This window comes from Balaenoptera ricei, chromosome 15 (genome assembly GCF_028023285.1).
Source record: "Balaenoptera ricei isolate mBalRic1 chromosome 15, mBalRic1.hap2, whole genome shotgun sequence".
Taxonomy (NCBI): domain Eukaryota; kingdom Metazoa; phylum Chordata; class Mammalia; order Artiodactyla; family Balaenopteridae; genus Balaenoptera; species Balaenoptera ricei.
This window is the reverse complement of record NC_082653.1, coordinates 78,961,540-78,979,702: the sequence shown is the minus strand read 5'-3', so window position 1 is coordinate 78,979,702 and position 18,163 is coordinate 78,961,540. Positions and strand designations below refer to the sequence as shown.

The 18,163-nt window shown below is 53.6% G+C and overlaps 1 protein-coding gene and 1 long non-coding RNA gene across 7 annotated transcripts in view; one reads left to right on the top strand and one right to left on the bottom strand.

Moving 5' to 3' along the window:
* Nucleotides 1–14,921, top strand: part of RCC1L (RCC1 like) — a 34,211-nt gene extending 19,290 nt beyond the window's left edge. For 2 of the 4 annotated variants that reach the window (XM_059898626.1, XM_059898624.1), the window contains 6 exons: nucleotides 1,367–1,548; nucleotides 4,455–4,542; nucleotides 5,385–5,558; nucleotides 7,947–8,032; nucleotides 10,264–10,482; nucleotides 10,929–14,113. In XM_059898626.1, the coding sequence (XP_059754609.1) occupies nucleotides 1,367–1,548; nucleotides 4,455–4,542; nucleotides 5,385–5,558; nucleotides 7,947–8,032; nucleotides 10,264–10,440 (707 nt within the window). In that variant the 3' untranslated portion in view covers nucleotides 10,441–10,482; nucleotides 10,929–14,113. The other 2 variants (XM_059898625.1, XM_059898627.1) reach the window with 2 other exon arrangements.
* On the bottom strand, nucleotides 922–16,954 carry LOC132349822 (uncharacterized). 3 transcript variants are annotated; one of them, XR_009497759.1, is made up of 6 exons: nucleotides 14,038–16,954; nucleotides 11,795–13,047; nucleotides 10,065–10,535; nucleotides 9,641–9,727; nucleotides 1,679–1,744; nucleotides 922–1,580 (listed from the first exon to the last, which is right to left on the bottom strand). It is a non-coding gene; the product is annotated as an uncharacterized LOC132349822 (long non-coding RNA). The 3 variants fall into 3 exon arrangements; XR_009497758.1 differs by having other exon boundaries at nucleotides 1,679–1,732; XR_009497760.1 differs by having other exon boundaries at nucleotides 1,679–1,732; nucleotides 10,363–10,535.
* Between the last annotated feature and the right edge of the window lie 1,209 nt (nucleotides 16,955–18,163).

Below are 18,163 nucleotides of genomic sequence, written 5' to 3'. Positions count from 1 at the left end.
CCAGGCTCTGAGTCCAGCCCCACGAGCCCCCTGCAGCCCGTTCTGGAGCCTGTCCTCCTCTGTGCTGCCACTGTGCCTTTGCACATGCTGTTCCCGTAGCCTAGAATGCTCTTTTATGCTCTCCTTTTCATCCTGTAGGCCTCAGCTTCAGGTTGTCTCTTCAATGAAGGCTCCCCCGACCATTCTGTCTAAAGCAGTTTCTATCTCAGCATCCTATTTCTTTCATAACCCTTCAACATTTTGAATTACTTTTTAAAAATCTTTTTTATTGTATATGGAGTACATAACAACAGGGTTTTGCCTGTTGCCGAGGGGTGCTGCCAGTCTGACACTGCTTTGGGCCCTTTTGAAAAAGCCTGGTGCAAGCACGCGTCTGTGGTTCAGGGTTCTAGCTTGGTCTGCTGCCCAGGGGTTACTCTCCATTGCAGTGCTGATGGTGACATTTGTCCTCCCGGCAAGCCCCGTCTTTTCCTCTGGTCACTGTGTACCACACCAGTTTGCCAGTTTTGATTTGTTGTAGTTGGGGGATGGTGTGGGGTGGGGGGCTGAGGTGGGATGGGCTCTTAGAGATTTCTTTTATGTTCTAGCAAGCCCAGCAGTGCATTAGGAATTGCTTGTTGTAACTTTGGTTTCCCAGTGCATATGGAAGTTATGTTTACACTACACTGTAGTCTATTAAGTGTGCAATAGCATTATGTCTAAAAAATGTACATATCTTAATTAAAAAATACTGCCCCCCAAGTGCCAACCATCATTTGACAATACAGGGTTGCCACAAACCTTCAATTTGTAAAAAATGCAGTATCTGTGAAGTGCAGTAGAACGAGGTGTGCCTGTATGTAATATACAAGGTCTGATAGGTTCATTGTGTGTTGGTGTTTCATCCTAAAAAGGTATCTAACTTGAATCAGACTTAGAAAATATCAAGGGTTTTATTTATTTATTTGTTTGTTTGTTTATTGAAATTCTATTTATTTATTTATTTAGGCTGTGCCGGGTCTTAGTTGCGGCACGAGGGATCTTCGTTGCTGCACGCGGGATCTTTTAGTTGTGGCATGTGGGATCTTAGTTCCCTGACCAGGGATCGAACTCCGGCCCCCTGCATTGGGAGCGCAGAGTCTTAACCACTGGAACACCAGGGAAGTCCCATCAAGGGTTTTAAAAGTAAACAATTACTATGATTTTTTCCCTCTTCTGAGAGAACATGGAGAAGGAAGTTGTACAGCATGTAGAGTAACAGATTAGGATTTTGAGTTGATGTTTGCAAAGTGCTTAAAACTGTGTTTGACACATAGTAGGTCAATGCAAGTGTTTGTTAAAAGAATAAACAATTAAAAGTAAGTAACACAGTTTTCCATTGTTCCAGGTCTGGGTCACTACGATATCACCAGCGCGCCCACCAAGCTGGCTGGAGACCTTGCCGGAGTGAACGTGGTCCAGGTGGCCACCTACGGGGACTGCTGCCTGGCTGTGTCGGTCGATGGCAGCCTCTTCGGGTGGGGGAACTCCGAGTACCTGCAGCTGGCCTCGGTCACGGACTCCACACAGGTACGACCCCACGAGGTCCTCTGCAGCCGGGGCTGGGGGTTTGGAAGTAGAGTGTTAAGGATATTTAGAAGAGATCCTTCACGAAGGGGTGATGTGTAGGGTGCCGTGTAGGGTGCCGTGTAGGCCTCACCTGTGCTACGGCTGCCTCTTCAAGGGGCCGAGTTCTTGGCGATCTCATTGGAGCCTGGAAAGAAAGCTTAGATGCAAAAGCCATCATTATCAATACTTCGATGAGATAGTCCTGGTTTAGAGCAGTAGTTTAGGTATGGCTGTGTGCCCTGTCTTGTTCTGAAAGGGATGTGAGGCTGTTTACATAAGGTCCTGTGATGTCACAGTCGGCCTCTTGTTGCCATCTAGTGTGTGTACCCCCGAATATACAGATCTGAGGTGTGCACCTTGATGAAGACACCTGTGCGGCCCCTAGATCATGCAGTAGGGCATTGGCAGTCCTGCTGGTGGCCTCTCCCTGTCACACCGTCAGTACAGTAACAGTAGGGTTTTAAACGTTTTATTAAGGAAAATTCCAAATGTAAGCAAAAAGTAGACCTCACTGCATAATTAATCTCTGTATCCATCATCCATGTTCAACAATTACCAATTAATGGCCCGTTCAAAAAAATAGGTAATTTACTGTTTTAAATTGTGTGACTTAGTGGTTTTTAGTATATTCTCAAGGTTGTGCAACTGTCCCCACTAATTCCAGAACATTTTCATTCACCCTCCCCACCCTGCTCTCCAAAAAGCCCCATACACCTAATGGCCAATCTCGTTGCATCTGTAATTCCATCTGCTTCTCTGTCCTGCATTATTTTGAAGCAAATCCTAAGACATCATATCCATAAATCAGCATGTATCTCTAAGTGATAAGGACTTAATATCATCAAACTTCTGACAACATACAGAAGGGTTTTAAATATATATTAATAGATAAAGAGATATGCACAAACGGATAAAGATAGCTAATTGGATGAAAAAATTCATTCTCTGTGGTCTGACACAGTAGCTAGAAGTGGCTGCAGATTTGGCTGTGAGCTCTCTAGTAGCCAAAACAGAGACGAAAACGTGGTCATTGAAATGATTCATTGTTTCCATAAGATAAACAGCAAATAAAATGTTTAGAAGAGGGACTGGGCTTCCGGATAGCAAGGCCTGAGATCAGTGTCTCCCACGGCCTTCCTGTGAGGGCAGAGCCAGGGTCATGTCATCATTATCTGTGCTGCATGACAAAGGACCCCACCACGGAGCGGCTTAAAACAACACACATTTATTGTCTCACCGTTTCTGTGGGTCAGGAACCTAGGGGTGGCTTAGCTGGGTCACTGGCTCTGAGTCTCTCAAAGGCTGGTGTCACCTTGGGCTTCACCTTGGGAAGGCCCTGCCTCCGGGCCCGTTCTGGTGGTTGGCAGCAGGGTGTAGGTCCTCGTGGACTGTTGGCCCTGGGGCCCCAGGTCCTCGCTGGCGCTTGGCCAGCTCACAGTGGCCGTCCAAGCCTTCCTGGGCTCCTTGCCATGCAGGCTTCTCCAAGTGGCGGTTCACAGCGTGGCTTCAGCCGAGTGAGCCAGTGAGAGGGCGAGAGAGCGCGTCAGTGAGACGGAAGCCAGGGCTTTGTAAGTTCATCTTGGCAGTGCCTTCCGCTCACGTGTGCTGGAATTCTGTTCTTTAGAAGCAAGTCACTAGGCCTAACTCCCACACACAAGGGCGCAGATTATCCATGGTGTGACTAGCACAGACGGGTCATTTGTTTTGGAAGCAGCCCACCGCATCCATGATCTTTACGTGGTCTGAACCTCATCCTGTCAGTGACAACAGTGGTGCGTTTCCAATGGCTCTTTGCTGGAGCGTTTCTCAGCCTTTGCCGAGGGCCCTGTGCCAGAGCCCAGTTGGGTAGAGAAGCTGTGAGAGCCAGGCAGCAGACGCCAGGCCAGGCCAGCAGCCTCGCATCATCTCGGATCAGTAAGCCCCTTTATTCCTTTGGAGTCATCTTAGGGATTGTTACCCTCCAGCTGTCTTCATTTGCAAGTGACTCTGAAAAGATTCATGGCTGTCACGGAAGCACTTAAAATCTGTCTTGCAAAGTTATTCCTCAGTAGGGGTGCCAAGACCAAATCCTGCTGGACAGCTAAGTTGGCCACACTTCGTTCTACCAACCCCTGACCCTCCCATCTGTCACTCTGAGCAGAAGTGCCACTTGGCCGTCTCTAGGCACTGCAAGTTCAGTACATCCCGGAGTGAATTCATGCTTATCCTGACATCCTGGCCCTTCTCCCTTGTTACCCACGTCCACTCACATTCCCCTCTAGAAATCACGTCCCTCTCCCACTTGGAACCCTTACTGCCTCGTTGTTGTGCTTAGGATAGAGACCAAATCCTAACCATGATCAACAGCACCCTGCGTGATTTGCTTTCCCTTCTCCCCACCGGCCTCTTACAAATACTCCCCCTTGTCCCCCTGCTTCAGCCACTCTGACCTTGTTTAAGCTCCTGAACGTGCCACACTCACCTTGCTCCCTTTGCACGTCCATCTCGCTGCCTTGGGATTTCCTTCTCTTCTCCCCTGGCCCGCTTACTCCTGATTGCTCCTCCCCGCACACCAGATCAGGTTCCCTGACACTCACGCCAGGGACCCCTGTGCTCTCCTTCGTTGCATTCAGCACAGATCCATCCTGTGTTAGTTTTGGCTGACATCTGCCTCCCCCATTGGACTACAGTCTGAGAGCGGGACTGTTTCTCCTGCCGCCTGTCATCTTCCCAGCACCCAGTTAGAAGCTTAGCATGTGTACGACGTTCAGGAGATATATGGGGAGGGAATGAATGAACCGGGGCTTATCTACTCTGTACATGAAACAGTATTTCCAAGTTCTCGCTGGTTTGTCTTCCTAACAGTGTGGACCCTTCCTTTGATTCAGGTGAACGTCCCCCGGTGCTTGCCCTTCTCAGGAGTCGGGCGGGTGAAGCAGGCTGCGAGTGGGGGGACAGGCTGTGCTGTATTAAACGGTGAGACCCTCTTGCAGGCAGTTGGTTGGGAAGCTGTGGGTGGGTTGGGTGAGGAAGAGTTGGTGTCCACTGGATTCAGGCTATGGTTTTCAGTGCGGGGAGCACAGTTGTGGGAAGATCTAGTTAGTTTAGTTCAGTTAATAGAGGGTGAGGGTGACATTCTTGACAGAAGGATAACAGCCGTGATTTATAGGTCGACGAACAGCCAGCGTAGAGCTGAGTAACTATCCAAACCTCTGGAGTGGCGGATGCACTACTGCGCCCTCTCCCTACGCCTGGGCCAAAGCCCCCAGGCCTGCCTTCTCTAGAGAGGCCGTACCAAGAGCCACGGGCACACAGGAGAAGAGCCTTAGGGTTCAGGTACTGGGAGCCAAGCCCCTGGGATTAAACGTCTGGCACCACTGATGAGTAGTAAACTTTTTATGACCTGAAGATCATTACGAATTTTAGAATCTGGCCAGAAGTTGTGTGTGTACTTGGCTTGGCCTTCTGATCCGTGTGAGACGTAGAGCTGTTAGGAAAAGCTGCCCCTCTAAGGCTCTCCTGTGTTCACGTGGGGTTTGTGGCTGATTTATGGAGTGGCCCCGTCCAGCACACTCAAGATGTAGGACGTTTGTGTTGTGAGATTGGTTAGCTGGCTAGACATACTCCACAAGCAAGAATTTGAAAAAGGAGAAAAGAAACATTATTTTAAATGTCAACATGTTCTTGCCAAGCAAGAAGAGGGAAAAAAAAAAAAGTCCATGTGGATATAATGCATCTTGGTGGTGTGGTTCAGATTTCTAGCGAGGGAGGGCTGCACTTGGTTTGACTTCCTGACCGTTGTTTTTACTGTAATCCAGGAGAAGGACATGTTTTCGTCTGGGGCTATGGAATTCTTGGGAAAGGACCAAACCTCATGGAAACTGCCCTTCCAGAAATGATTCCACCCACTCTCTTTGGCTTGACGGAGTTCAACCCAGGAGTCCAGGTTTCCCGCATTCGCTGTGGACTCAACCACTTCGCCGCCCTCACCAGTAAGTGACCAAGCGCGTGTGGCCCCAAGGCCTTACCGAGCTTCACCCTCTCAGGTTCAGCCCCAAACCCTGGGCCGCTCTCAGTTTCCATCCATCCAGCGGAGTGGCGCCCTTGTGTGGATATTTAAAGAGAGCAGCCAATCCAGAAGTTGTTTGGCTTGAGGTGGTCTAATGTGTGTCTCCTTTTCACCCGGGAGGTTTGTTTTCAGTTCATTTGGTTTGTGGTTAGGCTGGCGTTGCAGTGACTTTTCTCAAGCGGATGCAGTTGGTGGTGGGAGAGGGGACCCTCGAGTGGGCCGGGCTGCTGGGGGAGACCCGCGGAGGTTTGGTACGTCCGCGGTGGGTGAGCAGGAAGTGAATGTGGGGGGCTTCATCCCGGTCCCTGGCCAAGCCCGACCCTCATCCGAGCCAGGAGCGTGGGGCGGCAAGAGGCACATTTGTAAGACTGTCCTGTGGTTTTGAGGGGGTAGATGTGCCTGGTTTCTCCACAGTGCTGGGGGGAGTGATCGAAGGGGGGCTGAAATGGAGGTTTTCTCAGAGGGTTGCCCAATTACCAAGCCATGACATACAAAGTTACTCTGCAGACCTCCCGCGTGTCTGCGCTTCTCGATTACAGCTCTCATCCCACCACTGCGGCTGTCGGTTCAATTTGCTCCTCGTGAGTTGACTTGAATAGTAAGACGGAACTAAATTTCATTTTGTGATTCTCAAGTAAATTCAGTTTTTCCTTGCAATTTAAAGACTATCTTGTCTCACGGCAAGCTGTTGTTTCCTTTAGAAACATCTGGGCCGGGACAGTCGGTTTGGGTTCCCTGGCCTCGTGCTAACGTGAGGACTGCTCCAGACGAGCACCGTCTGTTCCGGAGTCCTCACTACCGTTCAGTCACTGTCTGCGTTTCAGGGTTTGGGGCTTGAGCAGTGGCGGCTGCAGCGTGGGCCGCTGTGGCGGTGCGTGGAGTGTTGTCTGTGCGCTGAGGCACTGGGTGGCAGCAGTGGTGACCGGCGTGGAGGACCCCTCACGCCCCTCTCGCTGGGTCAGCCACCTTCATCTGCAAATGCGTGTGTCACATTGGCGTTTTAAAGCTATTTTGATGTAGCAGATAGAGTCAGTGTGGGCGAATTCTGGAGGTAACAGTAACCTATTTCCCCAGTGTTTAAGGCTTAAACTATGTGCAAAGTACACGTACTTGGAAACCCGTACGAAGCCTTTGACTAGGGTAGATTGCTTTGTCTGCTGTCGTGCCATGAGGCCATTTGGGGTCACACTGAAATGAAATCCTACCTAGGTTTCCCCCAAGACCCAACAGCCGCCCTCCAGTGCCAGTGACTGTTCCTCGGTAGAGGGCGCCTCAGAGCCTGGGCTCCTCTGGTTTGCCCTGCGGTCTGCTGACGTGCTGGGGGCCAGACTGAATTGTTGTGTTAAACACGCCTGTGAGGTGGAAGACCAAGGACGGCAGCGAGACCAGAGGGCTCTGCCAGCGCGTCGCGGAAGGTCCCGTATTTAATCAGCCGGTTGTTTCAGTCCCGGCTCCTCCATGTCTTCCCTTCTTCCCATGACCAGAGCCTTCTGCCAGAGGGGGGCTGGGAAATGGGGGCTCTGTGCCGAGAATGCCCCAGGCCGGTGTGGACGGAAGTCTGCGCTGAGGGCCCTGCCCGGTCTGAGGGTCCATCCTGGAGCCGGCGTTCCCAGAGCCCCAGTCTGGATTCAGTCTCCTGGCCTGCCCCGACAGCACCCTGCCTGTCCTTTTCCTTCATGGCACTGTTTACAATTTGAAAACATGCATTAGGTGGTTTAATAATTTAATTTTCGCTCTTCAACTAGCTCCAGCCCCGCGAGGACAGGAACGTGCGTGTCAGTCCCCGGGCTGTCCCAGCTCCCAGCACACAGATGTAGACTCGACCCAGACAGGCGCCCTGTCACCGTGTGTCACTTGACCAAATGCTCCTGAGACGTGGAGACCCAGACAAGACATGACAAATTGTCCTACTTCTCACTCTGTCAGGGCGTGACCAGGATTTGAGGATGCTGAGATTTCAGGAGTTGTGGAGGGCAGGGTTCGGTTGGACATAACTGGGCGGTGAGGGTGTGTGTGTAAGGGCCGCACAGAGCGGGCCGTGTGCAGGAGCCCCTGGGCCCACCTCCAGGCATGTGTTCATCTCCCATGAGAGGGACCCAGCATGAATCTGGGCCGGGACGTGTTTTTGGTATGGGGATGGTACTGTATACTTGTCCCCTTAGAAGAAAGCATTAATGCCTGGGAGAAACTGAAGTTTAACTTTGATTTTTTTGTACCTGGTTCTAGAAAGCCTATTCTCATGACCCTTCCTCCTCTTGGAGACTTGCCCTTGGCCTCAAGCCCCAACCAAGCCGTTTTTCTTTATTTGCAGACAGAGGAGAGCTCTTTGTGTGGGGCAAGAACGTCCGAGGGTGCCTGGGAATCGGTCGCCTGGAAGACCAGTACTTCCCGTGGAGGGTAAGGCTGGGCCGGGCGGGCGTGAGGGCGGCGGGCGTGAGGGCGGCGGGCCCGCAGGGCAGACTCACCTGACGCAGCAGCCCGGCCAGCACCGGGCCCGGGCTTCCAGCCCCGTGGTGCCTGTAGGAAGCCTCCTCGGAGGCTGGCCTCGGGCACACGGGTGCCTCAAGGAGCAGTGAGCTGCAGGCCGGTGCCTCGGGGCTCCGAGAGGGAGAGGGTTGAGATGAAGAAGTGGACGTGCCGGGAGCTGTTTACAGCGGCCCGTGGAGAGGTATGTTTTACAGCGAATTTAAAAGAAAGCGGGATGTTTAATGTTCAGAGTGCCTTACCACAGCCCTCAGAGTGAAACATGAAGGCTCTTCTGAGGGGAGGGTGCAATTACACAAAAGGCTCATTTCAAAGTTAAAGGGGAAGAGAGGGTTCCTTCTTAAGTTGTAGTTTATCTTAGTGTCGTTTACTAAGTCAGTTCTTTAAGTTCTTCAAAAAAAAAAAAGGCTATTTAATTTTTTGAATACAGAACATATGGACGTGGTACAAAATGTATTATGAAAAATAAGTCTCCCATCTCTTGTCCCAGAGGCAGCCACTGGTTCTGGTTTCATCGTCCCCTTGCAGAGATAGTCTCTGTGTAGAGGAGCAGGCGCTTGTGTGCGTGCACGCCTGTGTGTGTGCACTTACGTGTGTTCGCGTGTGTGTACGTGCCTAAGTGTTTTCTTTGAAGGTTAGGTTTTTTTTTTTTTAATTTATTTATTTATTTATTTTTGGCAGTGTTGGGTCTTCGTTTCTGTGCGAGGGCTTTCTCTAGTTGCGGCAAGCGGGGGCCACTCTTCATCATGGTGCACGGGCCTCTCACTATCGCGGCCTCTCTTGTTGCGGAGCACAGGCTCCAGACACGCAGGCTCAGTAGTTGTGGCTCACGGGCCCAGTTGCTCCGCGGCATGTGGGATCTTCCCAGACCAGGGCTCGAACCCGTGTCCCCTGCATTGGCAGGCAGATTCTCAACCACTGTGCCACCAGGGAAGCCCGAAAGTTAGGTTTTAACGTGTTTTGAGGTTGTGTAAAGCATTTTAAAAAAAACAAACGTGTAAAAATGCAAAAGAAATGTGTAATTAAAAAAAAAAAATAAGGGGGACTTCCCTGGTGGCGCAGTGGTTGAGAATCTGCCTGCCAGTGCAGGGGACACGGGTTCAAGACCTGGTCTGGGAAGATCCTGCATACCGTGGAGCAACTAAGCCCGTGCACCGCAACTACTGAGCCTGCGCTCTAGAGCCCGTGAACCACAACTACTGAGCCTGCGTGCCACAACTACTGAGCCCGCGTGCCTAGAGCCTGTGCTCTGCAATGAGGGAAGCCACCGCAATGAGAAGCCTGCACATCGCAACGAAGAGTAACCCCCGCTTGCTGCAACTAGAGAAAGGTCACGTGCAGCAACGAAGACCCAACACAGCCATAGAGGAAGGAGGGAGGGAGGGAAGGAGGGAGGGAGAGAGAGGGAAGAAAGAAGGAAAGGAAAGAAAGAAAGAAAGAAAAAGAAAGGAGGAAAGAAAAGAAAGAAAAAGAAAGGATTTATCGGTCAAAAACCCACAGAAAATGTTTCGAGGCACTTACTGTGGTATTTTAGGGGCTCTTTCTCTCAGCCCTCCCCTTGGCTGCTGGCTCCCCTGAGCTCGGCAGGCCTTGACTCCGGTGCTTTCTCTAAGAGAACACGTCAAAAGGGAGACTTCAAACTTGTTGGAAAAAAAATGACTGTGGCCCAGAGTTGTTCCCAGCCTGGCTGGTGCTGACCCGCTTGTCCCCTGGGGACCCCAGCCCGGGTGAGGAAAGGCGTGGCGGCGGGTGGACCTCGGCCGGCAGCTCAGGGAATACGGAGCAGTTAGAATCCTGCTCGTTCTCTTGGGGGCTTCTCGCAGCCCTCTCTTTAACACCCCCCACCCCCCACCCCCGCAAGGGACTTCCTTCTGAGGGGCAGCTGGGGAAACGGCCAAGCAGGTGGGTTTTGAATGAATGACCGTTGTGACTAGGGGCTCCCCACCTGCCTTCATGTCCTCCCAATTAGAGCGAAGATCAGCTGTGAAATCAGGTTTGAGAGCGTTTTCGTTGTCCAAGTGGCCGGGCCAGGCTTGGCCTCTGTGGTGGGGTGGCAGGCCTGGGGGCGGATGCCCCGTTGGTCAAGCCGGACCCCTGCGCTGAACGTCCCTCTGAAGTGTCGTTCCCAACCTCCATGCCATCAGGGAAAGGGCACTCTGGTCTGTTCCCGTGACGGCTGCTTTCATGCCCCACACCATTGTCTCCCCTTGTGTGTCTGTGGAGCTCCTTCACCCACGTGTCACCTTTTGGTCGGGAGGATGGCGCTGAGGTCCGTGCCGGCTCCAAGATGCGAGGCTGGGGCTCTGGGAGAGTGGTGGTGACAGGAACCAGGTTTTCGATCAACTAGGTTGGATTCCTTAAAGGTTAGTCTCTTGTTGGGTAGTTGGACCTTTCTCCAGTCTGTTCTGTTGTCTCACTTAAAAAAAAAATTGCAGGTGATTTTTATTCCTTAAACACTATTTTCTTATTAATCTTAAGTAGGGGATATGTTACATCATTTAAAAAGTATTCCAAGAAAGAAAAAAAAAGAGTAAAGCCACATTTGTAGCTCCTACAGTGGTATTAACTAGTTCTTCTTAGACTTACTTACAGAGCCTGGGCTTTTCTGATGATTCGTAGGCCTAGGAAGTGACATCTGAGTCACCTGATTGAAACCTCTCCTCCCGGAAGCTGTCCAGGATGTTTTCCTCCTCCACACTGATGCTCAGAGCTCAGGGAGGTTCAGTGATTCCTTTAAGGTCACACACCTAGTAAGACGTGGAGGGCTTCCCTGGTGGCTCAGTGGTTAAGAATCTGCCTGCCCATGCAGGGGACACGGGTTTGAGCCCTGGTCCGGGAAGATCCCACATGCCGCGGAGCAACTAAGCCCGTGCGCCACAACTACTGAGCCCGTGCGCCACTACTGAGCCTGCGCTCTAGAGCCCACGAGCCACAACTACTGGGCTCACGTGCCACAGCTACTGAAACCGGCACGCCCAGAACCCGTGCTCTGCAACAAGAGAAGCCACTGCAATGAGAAGCCTGCACACCGCAAGGAAGAGTAGCCCCCGCTCACCACAACTAGAGAAAAGCCCGCGCACAGCAACAAAGACCCGACGCAGCCAAAAATAAATAAATAAATAAATAAATATATTTTTTAAAAAAGGCGGAGCCAAGAATGAGACTCAGAATTTCTGACTTTAAGACGTCACCATGGTCCCCCTCCTCTGCGAGGGCCTGAGCTGGGCTCCCCTGGAGTCCCCACAGTGGAGGGAGGGCGAGGCAGAGGTGGGGACCCTCTGCCCGATGGCAGCCCTGCGGGCCTGGGAACAGGACACTGGGGAGAGCTTCTGAGCGGCCCCACCCCCACCCAGGCCATGCCCTCACTTTCCATCGCACATGACCGCCATTCTCAGGGCCCGGAGCTGTCCCGGGGGCCGGTGCTTTGCACCGTCTCTCTTATCCTCAGAACAGCCTGTGAAGGTTGGGCTGCCCCCCAGCCTGCACCCGTGCACACTGACTTCTTCAGGATTTGAAGCCGCTGGCCCAGTCTCCCAGCTGCGCAGTGGGTGGGCTGCGACGTGAACTCGGTGCTCTGAGTGCAGACTATGCTTCCCCCTCACCGTGCGCCTCTCTGGTGGGGCTTGGGTTGGAGCACAAGCTGGGAACCCTCTGCTTGCTGGGCCTCTTTCTTACCTGGCTGCTTCAGGAGCCACAGGCCCCGGCAGTTCTGACGCCCCAGGGGAGGGCGCGCCGCAGGGGCTGGGCCTCCTCGCAGGCCGAGCGGCTCCCCTCCGGGGTGCGGCCTGGCTTCTGGGCGCAGCCGAGTGGGGACACGGCAAGTCCGGTGGCCGGATCACAGCTGGTCCAGCGCTCCTCCTCTGCCGTCGTCTGTGCTTCACCTGGGGGGGGTTGTGTCTTGGGAACTTGTCCTTGTGCAGAGAGCTGTTCCTACACTGATTCTGCTGAAACTTTTCAGAGTCACTCAGGCCAAATATGGTTCGTTTTCTGGAACTGTTTGCCTTTGCAACAATGTGAGTGTAAACTGGTTTAGAATAGAAACTCCTTTTAACCCTGATGAGGCCACAAATAAAACGTGGCTGAGGGCAGCCTTCTCTTGGACTCAGTTCAGAGGCTGCACTGAGAGGCAGTTTGGGGGGGGGGCTGGGGCCTCGGGAGCCACCTGCTGCTCCCCAGGGAGGCTCCTGGGGCCGGCGTCAGCCACGACCATCGTCCCGGCGAGTCAGCCAAGGCGAGGTGGCTCCCTCTGCTTTGGGTTCTGATGGTCACAGCCCTTGGGGAACAAGGACAGAGGTGCCTAAGTGTGACAGCTCGGCCGCAGGTCAGCGCGGAGCGTGGCCCTTTCCTGGGGGAGGTCAATAAAGGTGCTCTCGTGGCCCGGGGAGGTTGCTAGGAGCTCACCTGGCCTGGTCAGCCCAGGCAGCACGTTTTCTTCTGCTTCTATGGCCAGCCTGGAACGCTTTCTGCAGCTCTGGGCCTTTGCGATGAGCTGAGGGCACCGCTGCATGTTTGTTCAGTGATTTCTGTAACAGGTTTTGCTGAAGGCGTTTGTTTAGGGACGGGTGAGTAGCACGACTTGGTTACTAGCATCCGTTTGCCTTGTGGCCGGGAGACCCTAATGGACTTGTCTCTGAACGGTTGACGTTGCTGCCTCTGGGCTTTTAGGGCAGGCCATCTGGACGAGGCCTTTCCTTCCAAAGCTCAGTAAACTCCGCAGGCTGTTACAGATCCCTCTCCAGCTGTCACGCTGCCCCGCTGCGCGCTGCCACTGGGGAGGGACGGCAGGATTGGGGTCCGGTCAGAAGAGCAGCGTCAGCGTCCTGGCAGGGGCTGAGGGGGAGGTGCAGGTGCAGGTGCAGGTGCGCCGTCTTCGAAGTTGCTCCCTGAGGAGACACTACGCTCGCACCAGCTTTCTGCGTCTAGAATCTCTGGAAAGACAAGAAACCAGTTAAAAGTAGTTTCCAGTTCAGGGGGAAGGTGGGGAGCAGGGCATATGATGACAGGGTGGCGTCCAAAGGTATTTAATACCTTTTCTTCTTTTCTACTGAATGTCATTTTCTATCGTAGCCACGTGGCTATCACCTATTCAAAGTAATAATAGTAATAATAATAACATTTATAATAATAATACAACAAGAGGAGAAAGCAAAGTGCCCCTCTCCTGGAGAACTGGGGGGCTGTGTGCACCTGGAGACCCCACCTGTGTTGTGGGCACCATGGAGTTTGGCGGGAGGGGGCGTCCGTCTCCACGGCCCAGCTGTGGGACAGTGAGAGTCACCTTCAGGGCCCGCAGGCTGGAGCCTCCACACCCGCACGAGGCTGTGTGCACGCCACCCGGAGGGCTGGGCCTGCCTGGGAAGAAGTGGTGGCAGTGTGGGTGGCAGTGTGGGTGGCAGTGTGGGTGGCAGTGTCGGCAGGGCTGCCAGCCAGGCCTCTGGCACCTTCTGAGACGCAGTAAACACCCCTCCTCCGGGGTGCACAGGACCTGGGAGCAGCCTGCCTGGGTCTGGAGCTGACGGGTAGAGCGGGTGAAGACACTGGGCTGGGAGGCCTCCTTCCCACAGTGGACCCTGAGGGTAGGGCAGGGCAGGAGGGTTTCTGGAGCTGCTCCAGGGAGCTGTCTGGTGACCCCTGGGAAGGGTCACTGAACAGCTGGCTTGAGCGCAGGTTGACCTCTGGGGAGTCACACATGGGGAATGGCCTCTGTGGGGTGTGCACGTCCCAGGACGGTGCAGGCAGGGTCCGTGCACATGCCCAGAGTGGCCTCTCGCGGGGGTGTTGCCCTGGTCTGGGTGGGGAGTCAGGATGGCCCTTCCCACGGTGGGTGCATCTACCCTTCCCAGCAGACCTGCCGGGTGGGCGTAAGCACCCCATTTCCAGGTGAGGGAGCCGAGGCTCAGAGCGGTTAGGTCACTTACCCAGAGCAGAGCCAGGGTCAGGCCCTTGTTCGGCCACCGCCAGGCCATCCCTCCTCACGGTGTGCTGGGTCTTGTCTGTTCAGGTGACGATGCCTGGGGAGCCTGTGGATGTGGCGTGTGGCGTGGATCACATGGTGACTCTGGCCAGGTCCTTCATCTGAACCTCCTGCCCGACCCGCTCGAGCCAGGCCTTGGCCTCAGGACCGCCTGGACTGCGCAACAGAGGCAGCCGCTGGGGCTCTGGATGGGGCCCGAGAGGGTCGGGGCCTGCGTGTGGTGAGCCGCGCTCCCCTGCGGCCCGGAGCGGGGTGACTGGAGGTGCCGGGACGGGGTCCCCCCCCGCTGAGGGTGAGACATGCTGCGCTCAGCACAGATGCCGCCGTTATCGGCCGAGCCCCAGGGGTGTGCGGCCCCGGCAGGGCGAGGATGATCTGCTCATCTCGCCTCCTTCTGGGGAACACATGACGGCTTCTGGTGTCACGTCTGGTCTTTGGAAAGCTTAGCCCGCTCAGCCGTCCCTGCTTGCTGCTGGGACGCCAGCCGAAACCCCTTGCACTGGGGTTCTCCCTGGAAATGCCAGTGGGCGCCAGCCCAGGACCCTGTGGGCCCACGGCTCTCAGCAGCCTTGTAACCATTCTTACTGCCTGGCTTGGAAGACTTGAGAAGCCCCCTCGGGAGGAAGAGCGAGGCCAGATTCTTGTGGGCCAAGGGCTCTGAACACATCCTGCGAAAGCTTGGCTGGAGTACTAGCCTCGGAGAAGGAAAATTCAGAAACGGTGACAGACATTTGCATTAGTAGTTAACTTGTCTTTTTCTTTAAAAACGTCTTTTAAAAATCTCTTTCTTTTGGAATAAAGTATTTTCTGCTTTTTCGTTTTTAAGAACTGGAGAGGCCTTTTTATTTTAACCTGATCATTTAGAGATTAGCTTTCAAAAACAAGGCTTTTGGTAAAGAGGCAACTAGAAACCAGTGAAAAATACACTAGAAGACAGTCCCACTTGAAAACTGTTTTCTGACCGGAGTCTGCTCCCGCGGTGCAGTTGGGAGAAAATGATGAAGTATAAAACCAACTGGGCAGTCGTGTCGCAAAGCAGGCTCTCACTCACGGTTTGCCTACATCCCCCATCTTTTATTCATTCACTCAACAAACGTCTACTGTTGTACCCCATACTTGTCGGGTACTGTTGATCCCACTGGGTCACGTGGTGGCAAACAGAATCCCTGTAAGCAGGTTTCATGACACTTAATTCGAGGAGGCAAAACAGACAAGCAAAATGCAAAGTGCATTAGGTGGTTGCGTGGGCTGTGGAGGAAAAGCCGGAGAGGGACAGGTGGTGCCGGGGGCGGCGGTTTAAAGCAGAGCCGTCACCGACCCGACATCCTCGCTGCGACCTGAGGCAGCGTGAACCGGCCAGGCGGTGTCTGGGGCAGCGGCCCTGGGACCCCTCACCTGGCCTCGTACCACTTCCACTTCTCTGTAGGGGGACCAGTTCTTATGTTTATTACAGCAAAGTTTTTCCATAAACTTGAAACAGAAGTTGAAAACCATCTGTCATTTTCCTTCCTGGAGCTTCTAGTTGGGCCGAGGACCACGTCACCCCAGTGGTGCACGGCAGTAATCCATCCTCAGGGAGATCCACGCCTTGGAGCACATGCTGAGTTGAGGAGGGTGATGTCCCCGACGGGCAGGCCGGGGTCCCCCAGTGATGTTCGGGGACCGTAGGGGATGGTGGTGATGGAGGGTCTCCGTCGAAGGTGGGAATGGTTTTTAGCCTCCCCTCCTCCCCTCAAGTGGCAACCATGACTCAGATCCAGTAACTACTTCCACCTTGGACACAGCCCCCAGGGTATATTAAGGGACGTCTTTGGATTTGTCTTAAAACCCAGTGTCGGGACTTTCCTGGCGGTCCAGTGGTTGAGACTTCGCCTTCCAATGCAGGGGGTGCGGGTTCGATCCCTGGTCGGGGAGCTAAGGTCCCACATGCCTCACGGCCAAAAAACCAAAACATAAAACACATGCAGCATTGTAACAAAGTCAATGAAGACTTTAAAAATAGTCCACATAAAAAAAAAAAAAAATCTAAAAAAAACCCCCCAAAACCCAGTGTCTCCCAGTGGGGTCTGTGCCCTTTGTGGCAACAGGGGTTCCCGGCTGGAGCGCATCTGCCAGGCCCTTCCCGTGGCTGTCCTCTGTGCTCGTGTCCCTTCTCAGCTTTTGTCCTGTTGTTCCCAGCCTCTCCCAGCATTTAACACAGAGGCCTTCTACACCATTGGCTCAGCTGCTGCGATTTCTCATTTTGTTCCTGTGAAGGGTCAGTGCTTCAGGCTCCGGGCTCCTCGCGTTATCGAGTGCGTGGATGACACGCTGGGTGAAGCGACCACGGGCCGCCTCCGACGTGATCGCTCTTCTCACGCTCAGACTCCGTCCATTCACAGATGTTGGGGCCAGTGCAGAGCCCTGAGAAGGCACAGGGACTCCACCGCCGTTTTGGAGAGTGGACAGTCCCTTCCAAGGCACTTGGGTCTCCGCCTTCCGTCCCCTGAGCCCCTGGCAGACGTGCAGGCTGCCACTTCATAACGATTGTGCGGGAGGGACGGCTCTCACTGCGCAAAACCTTCGAGCAGCTAATAGAAGCCGCGGCTCTCCACTCTCGTCAGGTCAGTCCTGACACACTCGGAATCCTGTCATGACCACGCTTGTCCCTTGAATAGACGGCTGCCCATAATAAGTGCCCAAACACTCAGGCGCTTGCTGTGTTCTGTGCGACAGTCGGATGCTGAGAACCACACAGTCGAAACGGTGCTGACTGGGCCCAGCAGATGCCGGCCTGGCTGAGCGCCCAGCTAACCAGGCCCGGGGCGAGAGCTCGGGCTGCGTCCGTGAAGACCGACACTGTTCTCCTGGGTGACGCCCGGCCCCAGCACCTGCCGACCAGCAACAGGAGTGACTCAAACTGTCCCGTGGGCCATTCCTTTTTATCAGAACTGATCAGCTGCCTCGTGTGGTGTGACGTACGGACAGACCTTGGGGGCAGCACCCAGCACAGGCCCGGCCCTGTGAGACAGCCATCGTCCCAGCGCCCGCCAGCCCAGGACTGACCCCCCAGGAACTTATCCCCTCCCCCGAAAGCCCCATACCTGCCCTTCTCTCTCCCAGGACGCATTACCAGCCACCCCCAGAGACTCACATTGCACCGATCAAGAAATCCCGGCCTTTCTTCCACACGAACCTCGCTGTTTAACCTGGAGCAACAGCCGGCCAGATTACGCTTGAGCTGAGACAGTGTTTGGAGTCCTTCTAAGATGTATTTTCTCAGACTTGGGGCCACACTGAGGTGCGTGCTCAGCAGTACATTTAGAAGGATAAATCCAGAAACCGTGGTCACCTCCTCAAACCAGGAGCCCACTGTCTTGCCAGGGAGGCAAACAGGTGGGACGTAGCTGGTGGGGGCGAGGATGGCCCACGGGGCTGGAGAGTAGCTTAGTCTTGCCATCGCTCTGGTAGCCTGGTGGCAGCACAAGTGCCAGGAGACCAGAGAGGAGAGGACATGAAGCCATGCCCATCAGGAAATGCCCTGTTGGACAAACGAGACCTCATCAGACTTGAAAGCTTTTGCACAGCAAAGGAAACCGTCAACAAAACAAAAAGCCTACGGAATGGGAGAAGATATTTGCAAACGATGCGACTGACGGTGTTAATAGCTAAAATATAGAGACAGCTCATACAACTCAAATTAAAAAAAAAAAAAAAAAACCCAATCAAAAAATGAGAAGACCTAGATAGATGTTTCTCCAAAGAAGTCATACAGATGGCCATCAGGCACATGAACAGCTGCTTAACATAGCCAATTATTAAAGAAATGCCAATCAAAACCACAATAAGGTATCATCTCACCCCGGTCAAAATGGCCAGCATCAAAATATCTACAAATAATTAACGCTGGAGAGGATGTGGAAAAAAGGAAATCCTCGTACACTGTTGGTAGGAGTGTAAATTGGTGCAGCCACTATGGGGAACAGTATGGAGGTTCCTTAAAAAACTAAAAGTAGGGACTTCCCTGGTGGCGCAGTGGTTAGGAATCCGCCTGCCAATGCAGGGGACACGGGTTTGAGTCCTGGTCCAGG